Source organism: Leopardus geoffroyi, chromosome A3, assembly GCF_018350155.1.
Source record: "Leopardus geoffroyi isolate Oge1 chromosome A3, O.geoffroyi_Oge1_pat1.0, whole genome shotgun sequence".
Lineage (NCBI taxonomy): Eukaryota > Metazoa > Chordata > Mammalia > Carnivora > Felidae > Leopardus > Leopardus geoffroyi.
The window spans coordinates 74,193,119-74,210,716 of NC_059336.1; the positions used below are offsets into that span (position 1 = coordinate 74,193,119).

At 38.8% G+C, this 17,598-nt stretch overlaps 1 protein-coding gene across 3 annotated transcripts in view; it reads left to right on the forward strand.

The window, feature by feature from the left end:
* Nucleotides 1-9,595: 9,595 nt before the first annotated feature.
* CFAP36 (cilia and flagella associated protein 36) overlaps nucleotides 9,596-17,598 on the forward strand; it is a 29,559-nt gene continuing 21,556 nt past the window's right edge. The window contains exons 1-3 of one of the 3 annotated variants that reach the window (XM_045446107.1): nucleotides 9,596-9,942; nucleotides 13,023-13,087; nucleotides 13,836-13,937. In XM_045446107.1, coding sequence (XP_045302063.1) covers nucleotides 9,828-9,942; nucleotides 13,023-13,087; nucleotides 13,836-13,937 — 282 coding nt within the window. In that variant the 5' untranslated portion in view covers nucleotides 9,596-9,827. The remainder of the gene's footprint in view (nucleotides 9,943-13,022; nucleotides 13,088-13,835; nucleotides 13,938-17,598) is intronic. The other 2 variants (XM_045446106.1, XM_045446108.1) reach the window with 2 other exon arrangements.

The window sequence follows — 17,598 nt, forward strand, 5'->3', positions numbered from 1 at the left end:
TCCACACCCGAAAAACAAATAACCCAGTGAAGAAATGGGCAGAAAACATGAATAGACACTTCTCTAAAGAAGACATCCGGATGGCCAACAGGCACATGAAAAGATGTTCAGCGTCACTCCTTATCAGGGAAATACAAATCAAAACCACACTCAGGTATCACCTCACGCCAGTCAGAGTGGCCAAAATGAACAAATCAGGAGACTATAAATGCTGGAGAGGATGTGGAGAAACGGGAACCCTCTTGCACTGTTGGTGGGAATGCAAATTGGTGCAGCCGCTCTGGAAAGCAGTGTGGAGGTTCCTCAGAAAATTAAAAATAGACCTACCCTGTGACCCAGCAAGAGCACTGCTAGGAATTTACCCAAGGGATACAGGAGTACTGATGCATAGGGGCACTTGTACCCCAATGTTTATAGCAGCACTCTCAACAATAGCCAAATTATGGAAAGAGCCTAAATGTCCATCAATTGATGAATGGATAAAGAAATTGTGGTTTATATACACAATGGAGTACCACGTGGCAATGAGAAAGAATGAAATATGTCCCTTTGTAGCAACGTGGATGGAACTGGAGAGTGTGATGCTAAGTGAAATAAGCCATACAGAGAAAGACAGATACCATATGGTTTCACTCTCATGTGGATCCTGAGAAACTTAACAGGAACCCACGGGGGAGGGGGAGGAAAAAAGAAAAAAAAAAAGAGGTTAGAGTGGGAGAGAGCCAAAGCGTAAGAGACTGTTAAAAACTGAGAACAAACTGAGGGTTGATGGGGGGTGGGAGGGAGGAGAGGGTGGGTGATGGGTATTGAGGAGGGCACCTTTTGGGATGAGCACTGGGTGTTGTATGGAAACCAATTTGACAATAAATTTCATATAATAAAAAAAATAAAAATAAAAAAAAAATAAAAAATCTGGGGATGCCTGGGTGGCTCAGTCGGTTAAGTGTCTGACTTTGGCTCAGGTCATGATCTTGTGGTTCATGGGTTCCATCCCCATGTTGGGCTCTGTGCTGACAGCTCAGAGCCCGGAGCCTGCTTTGGATTCTGTGTCTCCCTCTCTCTCTGACCCTTCTCCGCTTGCACTCTGTCTCTCTCTCTCTCTCTCAAAAATGAATGAACATTAAAAAATACCTTTTTTTGGGGCGCCTGGGTGGCGCAGTCGGTTAAGCGTCCGACTTCAGCCAGGTCACGATCTCGCGGTCCGTGAGTTCGAGCCCCGCGTCGGGCTCTGGGCTGACGGCTCAGAGCCTGGAGCCTGTTTCCGATTCTGTGTCTCCCTCTCTCTGCCCCTCCCCCGTTCATGCTCTGTCTCTCTCTGTCCCAAAAATAAATAAACGTTGAAAAAAAATTAAAAAAAAAAACAAAAAACCTTTTTTTAATCTGGAGACCAATGACCACACAATTACCCTGGTTTTCTTTAGGTGGTAGGAAAAATAGGAGACTTTCACCTTCTTCATTGTATAGTTCTATAATGTTTGAGCCTTTTTCAGGGCACATATATTACTTTTCCAACAGAAAAAGCAATAGACGAATTATTAAATAAGTAAAAGAGTGTTTATCTGCCAAACTTAAGGAATGTTCCATTATTATGCCCAATTCTCTACTGCCTCCCACATCAGCAAGGTTCCCAGATAGGATGGTTCAACTTATTCTGAAGATGGAAGAGGCTTTTATTACTCTTTTTTGTTTGAGAGTCTTGATCTCAATGTCCTTGGCTGCAAATAGGACTCACAAAATTGTCTTTACTGTTCCTCCCAGAATATTCTAAAAGGTAATAGAGAGTAAACAGGATGCTCAGTTCCCTCCTTAAAGTGAGAAAAGACCAAACTATCAAGTTTATAAAACTCAAACTAGAGGTTTCCACAGTGAGTGCACAAGATGATCCACTGGCACCCAGGAGAAAGTGTTAGAATTCATCCTATATATTTTTATCTCACCCTTTATTTCAATTTTTTTCAGGTTTTGTTTTTTAAATTATGTATTATATAATTGTTCATACTCATATATGTATATGTACATGTATGTAGTTCATTAGTAAATATATATTTATATATTAAGGGGGCATATTTAGACATTTTTTACTGATGTACTATCTGGTCAAAAAAATTTAGAAGCCATTCACCTAGGCTGCAGCTGCTTTTAAGAGAATGAAAAACAGATATAAGTCACATAAAAACATGTTCTATGGAATTAGTCATCCTCCGCAAAGCCAGTAATAGTTAGAAGAAACCAAAACAGAAAAATAGATGAGAAAACACATGGAAGACAAATGCAAGGGTCAGCTTAGCAGGTAATAAAAGGTAGAAGGAAAGAGAAGAAGGAAAAACACATAGGAAAATTATCTACACACATACAAATGAAACAGTGAAAAAAAAAAAAACCCATAATGAATAAAGAAAGGGAGGTGAAATAAAAAGAAAAGCCACAAAAAGACCTTGAACATTTAGAGATAAAATGAAAAGAAGCGAACTATCATGCCCTTGGAATTTAGAATGTACCACATCCATAGTTCTTTATTCTCAGTGTTGAGCACAGGGGTTGGTACATAGTATGCACTCAATAAATAAAGAAAGGATTTGAATCTATGCCACTTTATACCAAATGAATGTTTTTAGCCATGATTTGAAAAAAAGTCCTTGTATTTTTGTTATTTATTTGCTGCTTTTTTAAAAGTAGGCTTCATGCCCAGTGTAGAACCCAATGTGGGGCTGGAACTCATGACCATGAGATCAAGATCTGAACTGAGATCAAGAGTTGGACACTCAACCAACTGAGACATCCAGGACTCCCTCTTTGCTATTTTAAATCAGGATGCTGAATATTTTATAGGTTATAAGGAATAGAAAACAAATGACATTGGAAAGAGAATGAAAAATCTGTGATGCTACACCTGCAAATATAATAAAAATCTAAGGATTCATTGGAGAATTTGAAGATATGGTGGGTAATTATTTATTTGCCAAACCATGGAAACTTCCTCCATCCCTTTGCTGTTACATAGACCAAATAATCAAGAAAAGATATTTGCAAAGAACCTATAATTTAGAACTTCTAAAAAGTCTTTCTATAGCCAGGATAAAAGCAATTTGTAGGATTAAAGCAGTGACCTTTTTTCCCCCTCTCTTTACTTGAAAGCTGAAATAGTACCATTTGGAGTAGCAATTAGGTAGTTCATTAGTGATGTTTTAGATGTTCGATAAATTACATGTGAAGATGACACTTCTATTGCATCGATACTTTTATGCCTATTGCTAATAATAACTTAAAACTACTTGATCTGCATTGCAAGCATGTTTTGTTAATATTTTTTTAAAAAACCTGCAAAACCCTGCTCTGCCAGTAGTCATACCTATACTCTTACTCTCAGGGGCAGAAAAAAAACATGGATTACTCTTAGGCAAATATGAGGCACTATGTATGCAGATTATCATTCACATATTCATCTAATATTCAGTGTGGGTCTTTTACTGCCAAGCATTGTGTTGGTGTGGGAGATGCATTTGTGAGATTAAAGAGTCTGCTTCCTCCAGAATTCACAATCATTTCTCTGGTCATAGTCTGATTGGATTAGCAATCACCAATGTATCTGAGATATATTTTTGCATGTGTGTGGATGTGTGGACTCATGGATGTAAAACAATAATAAAAAGGGTAAGAATTACTTAGCATTTAACCATGATTATTGCAGAATTCACAATACTTTCTCTTTAAAAAAAACCTTCATAGGTATAGATGTCTTTAAAAACTGCATACTGTGTGATTTGGCAATTCTTCTTGTAGAAATTCATCTTCACAAAATGATAAAGATCAGGTGCAAAGCCTTAGTTACAAGGATGCTCACTGGAGAATTATTTTTTAGTGTAAGAAACAGCCTAGATCAATATGGGATTGTTGAAATAAACTGTGTTATGTTTACACAGTGGGAAAGCAATAAATATCAACTGAATTGTTTGTGACTCATATGTTGATATCCTAACCCCTAAGGTGATGTATTAGGAGGTGGGACCTTTGGCAGGTGATTAGGTCATGAGGGTGGAGCCCTCATGAATGGGATTAGTTCTCTTATAAAAGGGATCCAAAGAGAGCTCCCTTTTTTCCACCTGTGAGGGCCCATCACGAAGACAAGTTATCTATATAAAACAAGAAGTGGGCTTTCACCAAACACACCAAATCTGCTGACTCTTTGATTTTGGATTTCCCAGCCTCAGGACCTGTGAAAAATAAATTTCTGTTGTTTATAAGCTACCTAATCTTTGGTGTTCTGTGAAAGCCCAAGCTAAAACACTAGATAACATTAAAAAGAATCATGTAGAAATATTTTCATTGGTATGGGAAAATTTCTGTGATATATTATAATGTGAAAGTTGGAAGGTACCTTGTAGCTTAAGTATCAAGTACAGGGAAGTGTAAGCCCTGACTTTGCTCCAACTCTGGGCAAGAAATTTGACCTCCAAAAGTATCAGTTTTCCCACCTGTTGTGGGTCGAATTGTGTCTTTCCCAAATTCCTATCTCCTAACCCCCTACCTAAGAATTTGACTGTATTTGGAGACAGGACCTTTAAATGGGTTAATTAATTTAAAATGAGGTCACTGGCAGGGGGCCCTAATCCAGTATGATTACAGAGGGAAAGAAAAACCTTTTCCTCTACTCTCTTCGGTTTAGTAGCTGAGCAAATTAAATTGACAAAATAACAGGAGAGGAGGCATCCAATTTTATCAATACTTAACTTTTAAGTATGTGCATGGTGGCTTCACAAAAAAGAAGTGAAAAAAGCCAAAGAGGCAACAGACTTGGAGGCTTATATACCTTTTTAACAAAAGGTGATAAATTGTGGAGAAGTGACTAGACAAAGAAAAGAGGGTTGGGGCTTCTAGACTGCATTACTTGTGCAAAAGTGACTGGGAAATATGTGCGGGGGATGCAGATTTCTTAATGTAAGACAAGGGTTATTTTAGTAAAGTCTGTTTGTGCAAAGTCATCTCAGAGTTGACTCCTCATCTCTAGCGACAAGAATCCTCTCCTCACCTCTCCTCTTACTGGTATGGGGAGAGTACCTTTCTCAGGGCAAATTTATGCCCTGCTTTGCAGATGGTGAGAGAGCAGAGAGTTCTCACTTGACTTTAGCTCAAAATAATCAGTATCCTGAAAGTGCCATATTTTGGGATACTATATTCAGGCTCCCCTTCAACTGATGCCCTTATAAGAAAAGGAAAGTTTGGTACAGACGGTAAAGAGGGAAGACCATGTGGACACAACAAGAAGGCAGCATCTAGGACACAACGCGAGAGGACTTAGAAGAAAGCAACCCTGCTGACACCTTGATCTCAGACTTCCAGTCTCCAGAACTGCAAGAAAATAAAATTCTGTCATCTAAGCCACCTAGTCTGTGGCACTTTGTTGCAGCAATCCTAGCAGTCCTACAAGACGGGGAAAATCTTAGTAACATCTTTACTTACCTTTCAAGGTTGCACTGAGTCAAACAGATGCAAATCCCTTTGTAAACTACAAAGCACTACACAAATGTTACTAGTTGTTACATCGTCCCTGAAAAACCTGGGGGAACGCAGTCATGTTAAGACTGGACTTTTTAACCACTTTGTAAGGCAGAGGCTCAGTTCCCATAGAGGATGGAAAGAAGCAGATTTCAGCAGAACTGTAGCGAAGAACACAAATGACTTGGCAGTGAAAGGAGAAAGGCAAAATAAAGAGAATTGTTTCTCACCCGCCCCCCACCCCCGTTGCAAGTGGTTAAAAAAAAGAAAAAGACTATACATAAGGAGAATAGCTAATATGTACAGAGAATTTACTAACTACCAAGCATCCCAAGGTCCCAAGGGCTTTTTATTGTTATTTTTTAGAGAAAGGGAGACAGCACGAGCAGGGGAGAGGTGCAGAGGGAGAAGGAGCTAGAATCCCAAGCAGGCTCCACACTCAGCATGGAGCACAATGCAGGGCTTGATCCCAACTCTGGGATCGTGACTTGAGCCAAAATCAAGAGTTGGACACTCAACCAACTGAGCCACCCAGGCGTCCCCCAAGTGCTTTTTATATGTGTTCCACAATTAAACCCCTATCACCCCTCGGGTACAAGTACTGTAGATGTATGTATATATGTGTATGTTTATTGTGGGGGAGGTTGTATACATATGTCTGTGTGTGTGTGAGGAGTGTACATATATATTTATGTGTGTATGTGTTATCTATTTTGGTCTCTTTTCCTACAACACATGTCTTCAGTATGAAAATCTGTTCATATGTAGTAGATAAAAAGTAATAAAACTGCCAAAATTTAGTTGTGATTTTTCAAAAGATGACTATGCTTTGCACTACTATGAAGCATGAAAAACACTACCTGACTGAACACAGTGACCTATGGTAAAATGCACAACACACAACAAATATCCACATTGTTTTCTTCTTTTTAAAAAGTGTTTATTTATTTGTTTGTTTATTTAGAGAGTGAGTGAGCAGGGGAGGGGCAGAGCAATAGGGAGAGAGAGAATCCCAAGCAGGCTCTGCACTGTCAATGCAGAGCCCAATGTGGGGCTAAAACTCACAAATCGTGAAATCATGGCCTGAGCCGAAATCAAGAGTTGGAGGCTTAACTGAGCCACCCAGGCTCCCCACCCTCCCTCTGCACCGCCCCCCCCCCCCCCGCCACATCATCTTCTAATTCATGCTCCAGTGCATCCACATGGGTTGCCCTGAGTATGTGCACTGTTCTTTTGAGTTTGTGTTATTTCACGATGAACATATTGAACATATTTTGTTAAACTGTATAAGCATACTGGCTTTAAGAATCCCAACTAGTGAATGAAATGAAAAGCCTTACGTTATGAAGTGAAAGTTGAAATAATAAAATGTTTTGAAATAAATGAGAGAAATTGAAGGCCTGAAGAAATCCAGCCCACCCACCTTCAGGAATAATGCTAAGAAAATAAACGAAAGGAGAGCTTGTGCATCCCAGTTATTGTCTGCTTCTAGTGAAATGGGAGAGCACTGGGAAGAGACTGAAGATGAAGGCTCTAATGCTAAGTAATGCCAAGTGCAGTTGAATAGCACTCTGTGGCCTCTAGGCTCATTAGAAACCATACAAGCAGCTTCTTTATGAAAAGAGAGAATTGGCAGAACAAAAGTGGGATTTCTATTTTAAGCTGGTTTAGAAAACAGAAAAAGAGAATAATAAACACCACAGAAATCCTTGTCTGGTGTCACAATGGTTTAGCCTAAGAATGATGATATCCTCCTTTCCTTTTTCCTCTACTCAGTAGTTAAAAAAACAGCACTCTATCACACCCATTTCCAGCAAGTGGTGTTTGGAACATGGCTATCCACTTAGGAAAATAATTAACTTATAACCTCCCATTTAAAGTCTACAAGGAAAATACAAAACTTCTATACAGCAAAATGCACAATGAACTAAATGAAAAGACAAATGACAAACATGTCATTGCAACATGTGTCAAAGGGTATAAAAAGCTCTTATAGATCAATAATAGATAAAAAAGAAATCCCAATAAGAAATGGTCATAGGATATGGAAAGATAACCCAGGAACAAATGCAATGGCTAATCAATGTCAAACAATGCTCAATTTCAAATTTAAAAATGGAAATTAAAATTATGTTTTGTTTTTAACCTAGTAGATTGGCAAAGACATTTTTCAAAAAGATTAAAAAACATTTTTTTAAATGTTTATTTTTGAGAGAGAGAGCGAGAGTGCATGAGCAGGGGAGGGACAGAGAGAGAGGGAGACACAGAATCCGAAGCAGGCTCCAGGCTCTGAGCTGTTGGCACACAGCCCAATGTGAGGCTCGAACTCACAAACAGTGAGATCGTGACCTGGGCCGAAGTCGGACGCTTAACCGACTGAGCCACCCAGGCGCCCCTTTCAAAAAGATTTTAAAAAGAAGTTCAGTAATTTTCCATTTGGGAACTTACTCAAAGGAAAAAATGAGACTTGGGTTCAAAAATTGATGTTCATTACAGACTATTTATGAATTTAAAAAATTGAAGTAATTTAATCTAGCAATTGAAGATTAGTCAAATAAATCAAGACATATATACTTTCATTTAGCAAGTCTTCTGGAATTTATTCCTTAGAATAGTCAATAAAATCAACCGTTCTTAGTGACACAAATATATTTATTTCAGCAGTTTGTAAGGAAAAAATGGTAGAGTACACCCAATCAGGGAGGGAAAAAAAGAAAAAGACTGCAGAGTAATCATCATATCTCTGCATTCACTAAGATATTGTGTGTGTATATATACACAAGCTAAAAATAATGAAATGGTAGTTTATAGAATACTTTGCAGCTGCAAAGAAAGGAGTTCTGTATTTTTATATGAAAAGTGACCTCATAGTGAAAAAAAGTTCCATGACTGTACATATAATATAATCCCTTTTATGTAAATATGTTGTTAAAAAGAAAGCCACAGGCCCCAAATGGTGTCACTTAGGTTAAGTCCCAAGTCAGTAAACCAAGACTTAAACTGTAGTTTCAGCTCCCTAGAAATGTAACCTCTAACTAGTTAACATGGGAATTTCTTGGTCAGCATTAGGAAATTTACTGATACATCTTTTCCGTTCCACTTAGGAGGGTGACCTTGCCTCAAACAATGGATTCTTTGCCAACAATTTCCATTTTTCCACTCTCTACCTTAAAAATCTTTAATTTCCTGTAGACCTTTGGAGCTCTCTTCTACTTGACATATAGGATGCTGCCTGATTCATGAACTGATATAGCTAATTAGATCTCGAAATTTTACTGCAACAATATATAAGGCTGTCTGAAGATATTTTGGGACGCCAAGCACTTTGGCAATGATCTTTGAAGACCCATTCCATAATGGACCCTAATTTAAAATTTGAGTTGGTGTTATCTGACATAAAATTTTGTTATGCAGGACACCTGGGTGGCTCAGTCATTAAGCGTGGGATTTCAGCTCAGATCATGATCTCAGGGTTCCTGAATTCCGCCCCATCTCGCTCTCTGCTGGGAGCACAGAGCCACTTGAAATCCTCTGTCCCTCTCCCTCTGCCCCTCCCCTGCTCACACTCTCTCTCAATGATGAGAAAACATTAAAAAAAAAAAAAAAATGGCTATGTAAACATTTATTTAAATGAATATTAACTTCCATTTTGCCCTTGAAAATCTCCTAATTCTAGTGTTTTCTATGTACGCATGAAAGGTTAAAGACCCACTTGGAGCTCTGAGCTCCAGATAGAGCCAGAGCTACATTGCTTATCTTTGTATTTTCAAACCCTTTAATTACAAACGCTTCTGGCCCAGTGGGTTTGAATATCGTTGGCACTGAGGTGCTAAGTATACAACGGCGAACCGAAGCCTTTGAAGGCCTTACCGAGAGAAGACTAGCCACTGCGCGTACGCCACTGCACCATTTCTAAGCGTGAGCCCCCACGCACTTCTAGGAAAAGAGAATGTAGAGATTCCTGCTATGGCCTCCAGCCAATGGCTACACTTTTGCTCTCAGCCCTAGCAACTCCGGGCCAATAGGCGGAAGGCTATCTTTTGATCCAGTACTGTCCTTTCCCAGCCAATCGAAAACGTTGTTCAAATGGCCCTTTCAGAGAGGAGCAGGCTCCAGGGAAGCTGGCTTCACTTCCGGGAGGCAGTCTGGGGCGGCTGCGCGTGTTTCCATAGCGACCATTTTACGTTAACTGGTTTGTGGGTTTCGTCCAGGTAGCGGAGCGATTGCGGGAACAACTCTTTCTTCTCCCATTCTGTCTCGGCCCGCTGCGGCCCTAGGGCCTTAGCAGGCTCCGGCGGTCTGGCCTAGGGTTCCACGGCGTCCCACGAAGCGGGATGGCTGCGGAAGAAGAGGATGAGGTGGAATGGGTGGTGGAGAGCATCGCTGGGTTCCTGCGAGGCCCGGACTGGTCCATCCCCATCTTGGACTTTGTGGAGCAGAAATGTGAAGGTAAAACCCAGATCCCGAACCGACAGCACTTTCTTGTGTCTCTCGCCCCAGCATCGGCCGGAGAGTGGTCACCACGAACCACCTCTCATCTCTTAGGTTTTTACCTTTGTCGGCGAGGTTTAGAGCTGGTTTGTAGGAGGTATTGCTGGCACTGCGCCAGTCTTCCTTCACGGAACTGAAGACGGGGACTCCCCCTTCCCTGAGCCCGAGCACATCCGAAAATCATCAGACTTTAATCCTGTGTTGTTGGGTCTTACACCCGATACTGCACGTTTCTTCTTTGGGCAGGTGGACTGTTTGGGTGGGCTTCAGCAACTTCCCCAGTGACTTGGGAGGAGAGATGTCAGTTTGCCTATGTTCCTTATTATTTAAGCAGTTGATCGCAAAGGGAGGGCATGCTATTACTCCAGCAGGCCCAGAGCTGGCGACCCAGTGGCCTGTATTGCCTTTACTGAACACTCAGACTCTCTGCTGTACAAAAATTTGGGGTGGGGGCGGGGAGAGTATTTTCTAACAAATGAACTATATACATGTGGCATAATATTCCCTGTAAGGGACAAGGACCTCCAGGTCCTTATCATTCACGCTTTGAGTTCTGCATTCAGTTTTCGGAGACAAATTGGAGCTCATTTACAGAGAAGGAACTAGAAACCATGTCATATGAATGAATGCCTAACTGTTATGGTGGTTGTTTAGCTAGGCAGGACTTTTAAGGTAGTAATATCCATCAATCATTTGAACGTCTGCCTTATGTTGGATGAATTAGACTTGTTTTGTAAGGTTCAGTGGGATAGAGCTAAGGTCAGTGGGTACTAGCTACAGACAAATTTCTATGAAGTGCTCCCTAACAGAATGTATCCCAGTTAAGTTAGCCTACCTTAGGAGGTAATGAGTTTCCCAGGAGCTAGCAGTGTTTAAGTGGATTTGACAGCAACTTAATGGAGATGTTATAGAGGGGAATTCAACTATGATTAGTTATCCTGAGTGACCTTTTAAAAGTCCTTTCAACCCTGAGATTCCATGATTCTGGTAAAGATAAAATTTAGTTTGACCATTGGATCTTTTCATTACTATAATAGAAATTACACCGTAATCAAAATTCAGATAATATTTAAGTCTTGTTTTTATGGGTCATTTCTAAAGAAGTTCAGAATTATTTTTATTTGTGATCTTTTTAAGAATTTAAAATTCTGAGACCGATGAAGCATGTGGAATTCTGATCTCTCCTTTAGGAGAATAAAGAATTATTTCACCTTTTGATTCTATTTATGCCTCTGAGACTAAATGCTGAAATGAAAAAAAAAAATTAAAGCATCGTTCTTTTTATCCCCAAACATCAAAAGTGGTGCATCTCGGTAATAATACATCTGATTGTGTAATTTTACAGGGAAGCAGTAATCCTTAGCCTTATACACATGTAAGGTAGTAATTTGGTTTACAATTAACTGGAAACAGTTTAAGTAGCTATTATATTGTGTGTATGCCCTGTGTTACATAGAGCAGATGGCAGTAGAAGTGGAAGTAACATCCCAGCGTCAGTTGAAATAACAGTGTTAATACTTGAGTGGCTTTCAGTGTGCTGTTCTTCACCTTGATAATTTAATATTTATTTATTTATTTTTTGAGAGAGAGAAGGACAGAACGTGAGTGGGGGAGGGGCAGAGAAAGAGGGAGACACTGAATCCAAAGCAGGCTCCAGGCTCTGAGCTGTCAGCACAGAGTCCGACATGGGCTCAAACTCACGGAGGGTGAGACCATGACCTGAGCCGATGTCTGACGCTTAACCCACTGAGCCACCCAGGCGCCCCACTACCTCAGATAATTTAAATATTAGTTTTGTACTGCCTGTGATATCAGCATTTATTTCAATTTATTGAGGTTATTTATTTAGTGTCTGTGGGCCAGAAGCTGGGGATAGAAAGATGAATGAAATAAAAGCCTTGTGCTTGAGAAGTTTATGATTTAGCGGGGAAGACAGGAAGGTCAATGGAAATTTAAATCTAAAGTGGCAGGTGTCATAATAAAGGAAGGCATGTAGTGCAGTTTTTAAGGGCTCAGAGGGAGGGATCTAACCAGCCTAGGATTTGGGATTGGGTGGCAGGTCTGGGAGAATGTGCCATTTGCAATGTCTTTAAGAACAGTTGGGAGAAGAGGACTGGGTAAAGGCCAAGAGATCTAGGAACACTTGGGCAAATATACAGGAGTTTGAAGCACCACTTGTTGTTGTTATGTTTGGTGGTATTCCAAGTAATTGTGTCTGTTGAGAGTGGAAAGTTTGGGTTTTGGAGTGGTGGGAGGTGAGACTTGGGATCTAATCTTGGATGTTTTGTCTGGCCTTCTAAGGATTTTGCATTTTTATCTAGGCAAAGAACAGTCATTGAAGACCTTCAGATAGAAAATTAAAGGAGTTAGTTTTGCATTTTAGATCACTTAGGGGGAATTAAAAAAGTTTCTTGTTGACAATTCATGAATTTGTCCTGTTTCTCTAATTAGATTGTAGCTTCTTGGAATATATATCTTTCTAATACACATTGTTTCACATATATGATCATTGAGCAAACATTTGTTTTGGTTTTATTTATTTTAATTTCATTACTGATTTATATGTAGCAAAAGTGGCCTAGCTAGTCACTTTCAGTAAAATTTGCATTTGCAAAGTTTGAGTATGATAACATAATCTGGAGCCTGTTGTAAAAAGAATTAATATTTTAAAACTATTAACAATAATATTCCATTAAAAGTTTATAAAGAAACTGCTGCCTTTTATTATTGAAAGTAGAAAATTAGCATTTGTCTTATCCATGAAGTAGGTCTTAAGTTGGAAAAAACTTGCTTCCAATTATCACTGTTATATGTTATATATATACAACATATATTACTACTAATATATGTATATGTGTGCGTAAACACACACACACACACACACACAGTTTCTTTTTAAATTCAAGAATTCAAAGCCTAAAAGCTAAGTTATAAGAACGAGAGTTCAATGTAAGATATAAGGAGTGGAGTTTTATATTTGCATTAATCAAATGATTTGTTCTTTTTTACACTATACAATATTTTTCTTTTAAATTTAGTTTTTGATGATGAAGAAGAAAGCAAATTGACCTATACAGAGATTCATCAGGAATACAAAGAACTAGTGAGTATTTTTTCCACTGATTTTAAAAGGTAATTAGAATAATGTTAATTTTAGCTTTTCTAAATTAAACACATGGATTTTTCCATCTTAAAATTCTTTAATTAAAAAAAAATCCCACCTTGAGGCACCTGGCTGGCTCAGTCATACAGCATGAGTTAATCTTGGGGTCATGAGTTCGAGCCCAACGTTAGGCATAGAGCCTACCTAAAAACTTTTGTTTTTTAAAACATACAATCTATCCTAATAGTACTACCAGTTCCATCAGGCTGCAAAGCTTCTCTGAGTATTTCATCCTTTTGACTTCTTATCTCTTCTACTGTAGAATCTAAAGAATGGATTTAGGGTAGCTATTTTAAGAGATCTTGCCTCTAATCTTTAAATTTTATTCTTATTCTTATGATTAATCCAGAGAAGTGTTAATTATTAATTTGACATGATTGTCTTGTGATTTTAAAAACTGGCTCTGAGTAGCAGAAGAGTTGTACCACATTGAACATCATAACCTTGACTTCCATTATTTCAAGCAGAGGAAATAAAATTTCATTTGATTCTCTGCAAAAATTTTAACTTTTTGTTGTTTGTTTTTTTGGTGAAAGACATTGTCATTGCCATATAATAAAATTTGCTATAAATTAATAATTGCAAGCAAGAATTTGATTATCCTTTTCTAAACTCAATACTTAACATGAGAACTGTCTTTTGGAATTTTTCTATGTAAATTATAAAAGTTAAACTTTCCCTTTTTTAGGTTGAAAAGCTGTTGGAAAGTTACCTCAAAGAGATGGGAATTAATGAAGATCAATTTCAAGAAGCATGCACTTCTCCTCTTGCAAAGACACGTACATCACAGGTTTTGCTTTTGTGTTATTCTACTGACATAGAATTTTAACAAAAATGTCCAGGGTTTCGCTTGCATTTGGCTATGTTTGATTGTCAAAGTATACTATATTAGACACTGTAAGAGTGAAAAGCTAATTCATCATATATGGGTTCTTTTTTATAATTACCTCAAGAAATGATCAGTTGAGGTATTAATGAGTTAATGCAGTTAAAAAGGAACTTTCTGAATGCAGAACTATAATAGATCACAGGGTTTGTCCAAACTACTGTTTTATTTATATAGATCTTGGATAGGTTTTCAGTTGCTCCTTTTTTTATCTCAGCAGTTTCATAGTAAACACTTTCTTGGAATTCCTTCCCTTGGAACTACTTCTATTGTCTCATTAGTTCTGCAGTACTGGTTTGAACTCAGTATTATGTGTTTTTATAATTAATATATACGGAGGGCTCATGCTAGTTGCTGTTTTAGGCACTTGACATATATTCTAGCATTTAATCTTCCTGATGCCTCTTAAGAATTTGGCACTATTGGGGCGCCTGGGTGGCGCAGTCGGTTAAGCGTCTGACTTCAGCCAGGTCACGATCTCGCGGTCTGTGAGTTCGAGCCCCGCGTCAGGCTCTGGGCTGATGGCTCAGAACCTGAAGCCTGTTTCCGATTCTGTGTCTCCCTCTCTCTCTGCCCCTCCCCCGTTCATGCTCTGTCTCTCTCTGTCCCAAAAATAAATAAACGTTGAAAAAAAAAATTAAAAAAAAAAAAGAATTTGGCACTATTGAGTGCCTGGGTTAGTTGGTTAAGTGTCCGACTCTTGATTTCAACTCAGGTCGTGATCTCCTGGTTTGTGGGTTCAAGCCCCACATCAGGTTCTGCACTGACATTTCAGTGCCTGCTTGGGATTCTTTCTCTCCCTGTCTCTCTGGCCCTCCCCTGCTCTCTCTCAAAAATAAATAAACTTAAAAAAATTTTTTTAATTAAAAAAAAATTGGCACTATTTTATTTCCACGTAGAAATGAAAGAACTAATGCACATATATATTAAGCAGTGCAAAGTCCACTACTAAGTAAGTAGTGCTAGGATGCCTGTCCAGGCACTCCAACTGTGAGCTGTTGCTCAGAGGTTCAAGATGGGGATCTGTTGCTACTGACCAAATAGCCTTCTTCACAAGTTGTTTTAGCTTCCCATTTTCCACCAAATAAACTATAATTCCTTAGCCAGATGATAGTGAGGATTGTCTATGATGTGACCCTAAATTATATGTTCATTCTTCTGCTATAGTTCTCTAATATATTATGTACTATAGTCATTACAGGCCACTTGTTCTTGTAAACAGCCATGCATCTGGCTTTGTTCATGCCATTCTGTAACCCTGGAAAGTTTGGCCCTCACCTTCCTACCGCATTATCTTTCCCTTACCCAGAGAATCCCTCTTACATAAGGGCCTTGCTGACTTTTTGTAGCAGTGTTCCTGATCCCTCTTTTTTTCAATGTTTATTTATTTTTGGGACAGAGAGAGACAGAGCATGAATGGGGGAGGGGCAGAGAGAGAGGGAGACACAGAATCGGAAACAGGCTCCAGGCTCTGAGCCATCAGCCCAGAGCCCGACGCGGGGCTCGAACTCACAGACCGTGAGATCGTGACCTGGCTGAAGTCGGACGCTTAACCGACTGCGCCACCCAGGCGCCCCGATCCCTCTTATGCTAGGGTAGACTAGCATTCATTCTGCCTCACTAGACACTTGTACATTTTTGGTAGAATTACAGTTTCTTAAAAGTCTGTTTGCCTTTCTAGATTGTAAGTCCTTTGAACTGTTTTGAGTATCTTTGCATTCCCAGTGTCTAGCACAGAGATGAGAACTTAGTTCCTAGCAGGAGGTTCTTAATAAATGTTTGTTAACTTAAATTATCTTCTTATCAGGGCCTAGAAGAGGTTGCTTTGACTACTGTTTAACCCAGCACTTCCTACTATAGTTCTCTTTTGCACAAGTTTTGCTTATTTAATGATCATCTCTAACTCTAGAGATAGAACATCTTTAATATAACATGACATTTTGAAAAATATATTTAACTATTATTGGTATGCTGCACTAATGTAAATAAACATTTGGTTTTAGTTAATAATGGTGTAAAGCAAAAGTTGTTCACCAATAGATTTTATTCTGTATGTACCATAAGTTTAGTTTATTTTTTTTTTTTAATTTTTTTTTCAACATTTATTTATTTTTTTGGGACAGAGAGAGACAGCATGAACGGGGGAGGGGCAGAGAGAGAGGGAGACACAGAATCGGAAACAGGTTCCAGGCTCTGAGCCATCAGCCCAGAGCCTGACGCGGGGCTCGAACCCACGGACCGCGAGATCGTGACCTGGCTGAAGTCGGACGCTTAACCGACTGCGCCACCCAGGCGCCCCAAGTTTAAAGTGTAATAATGGGCAATATTTTCTTTTCCTTTTTAGTTGAACAGGAATAATTTGAAAATTATTAACTAGTGTTTAGGTTTCTTTTAAGACATTGATATTTGTTTTAATTTTCCTTGTTTTTCAGGAATATTTTCTATTTTAGTTAATATTTGTCAACCTCTTAATTAAGCCATTGTGAATTAGCCTGAATTACTTTGTGAATAAAGATATTCATGCTAATGGTAGACTCATCCATTTTTTGTTTTCACTATTAGGATAACTTTAAATTATTTGTGAATGAAGATGTTCAGAATTTTAAGATACTGTTTTTAGTTCAAGAGTAATGCATCTTTCTCTTTTGTTCTGTCATATAAGACCTTTTGATTTATTTGGAGTTGATTAGTAATACAGTCTTGTTATGTAGTAGGAGACAAGCCTTTTGATACAGACAGACCTAGATTTGAGTCCTAGATGTTTCATTTGCTAGCTACAAGACCATGGAGACTGTTGTACTGTTTTCCTTTCTTATCCATTCTGATTCTCAGTTTCCATATCTGTAAAATATGGGTAGTATCTACTTTGGAAGGTTTTTGCAAAATTTAAGAGATAATATTCACAAAGCATTTAGCACAATACCTGACATTTATAAAGTGATCTATAAATGGAAGCACCTCCCAATTAATACTAGCTATTTTGGTGGTTGATTAGCAGTGTGCTAATTAGGCCAGGGTCACTGGTTCAATCCCCATGTGGACTAGTTAGCTGTATTCTCTTATGGAGCAAACACTTAGCATCAGGTACTGAATAGCAGTAACCTGATTCAGTCAGCACAAGGCCATCACCATTACCAGAAGAACAGCTCAAAACTATGTTATTTACTGCTTTGCAGCAATAATCTAATCTTTACACAGAAAGATCAGAGTGCTGATTACATATGCCAGTATAGGGTGCCTAAGAATTAACTCAAGAAACCAGTTGCTTGCCCTGGGTTACTTAGGAGGTAATTTTTATTTTGGTTTGGTTTGCTTGGTTTGGTTTCAGTTGTTTTAACCAGCTCCCACTGAATTTGACTGCTAAAGCCCATTTAACAAATTTCTTTTCATCGGGTTTGGTCATCGTTATGCCTAGACCACTGCTTCTGCCATACTCTGTTTATTGATGTCAGCAGGAATAGCAAGGAATGCATCAGATGAAGAACTCTAGTTTAAAACAACAACAATAAAAAATCTGTGAGGACATGTTTTTCTGTTATGTATGTGATTCTTAAAAAATTCTCAT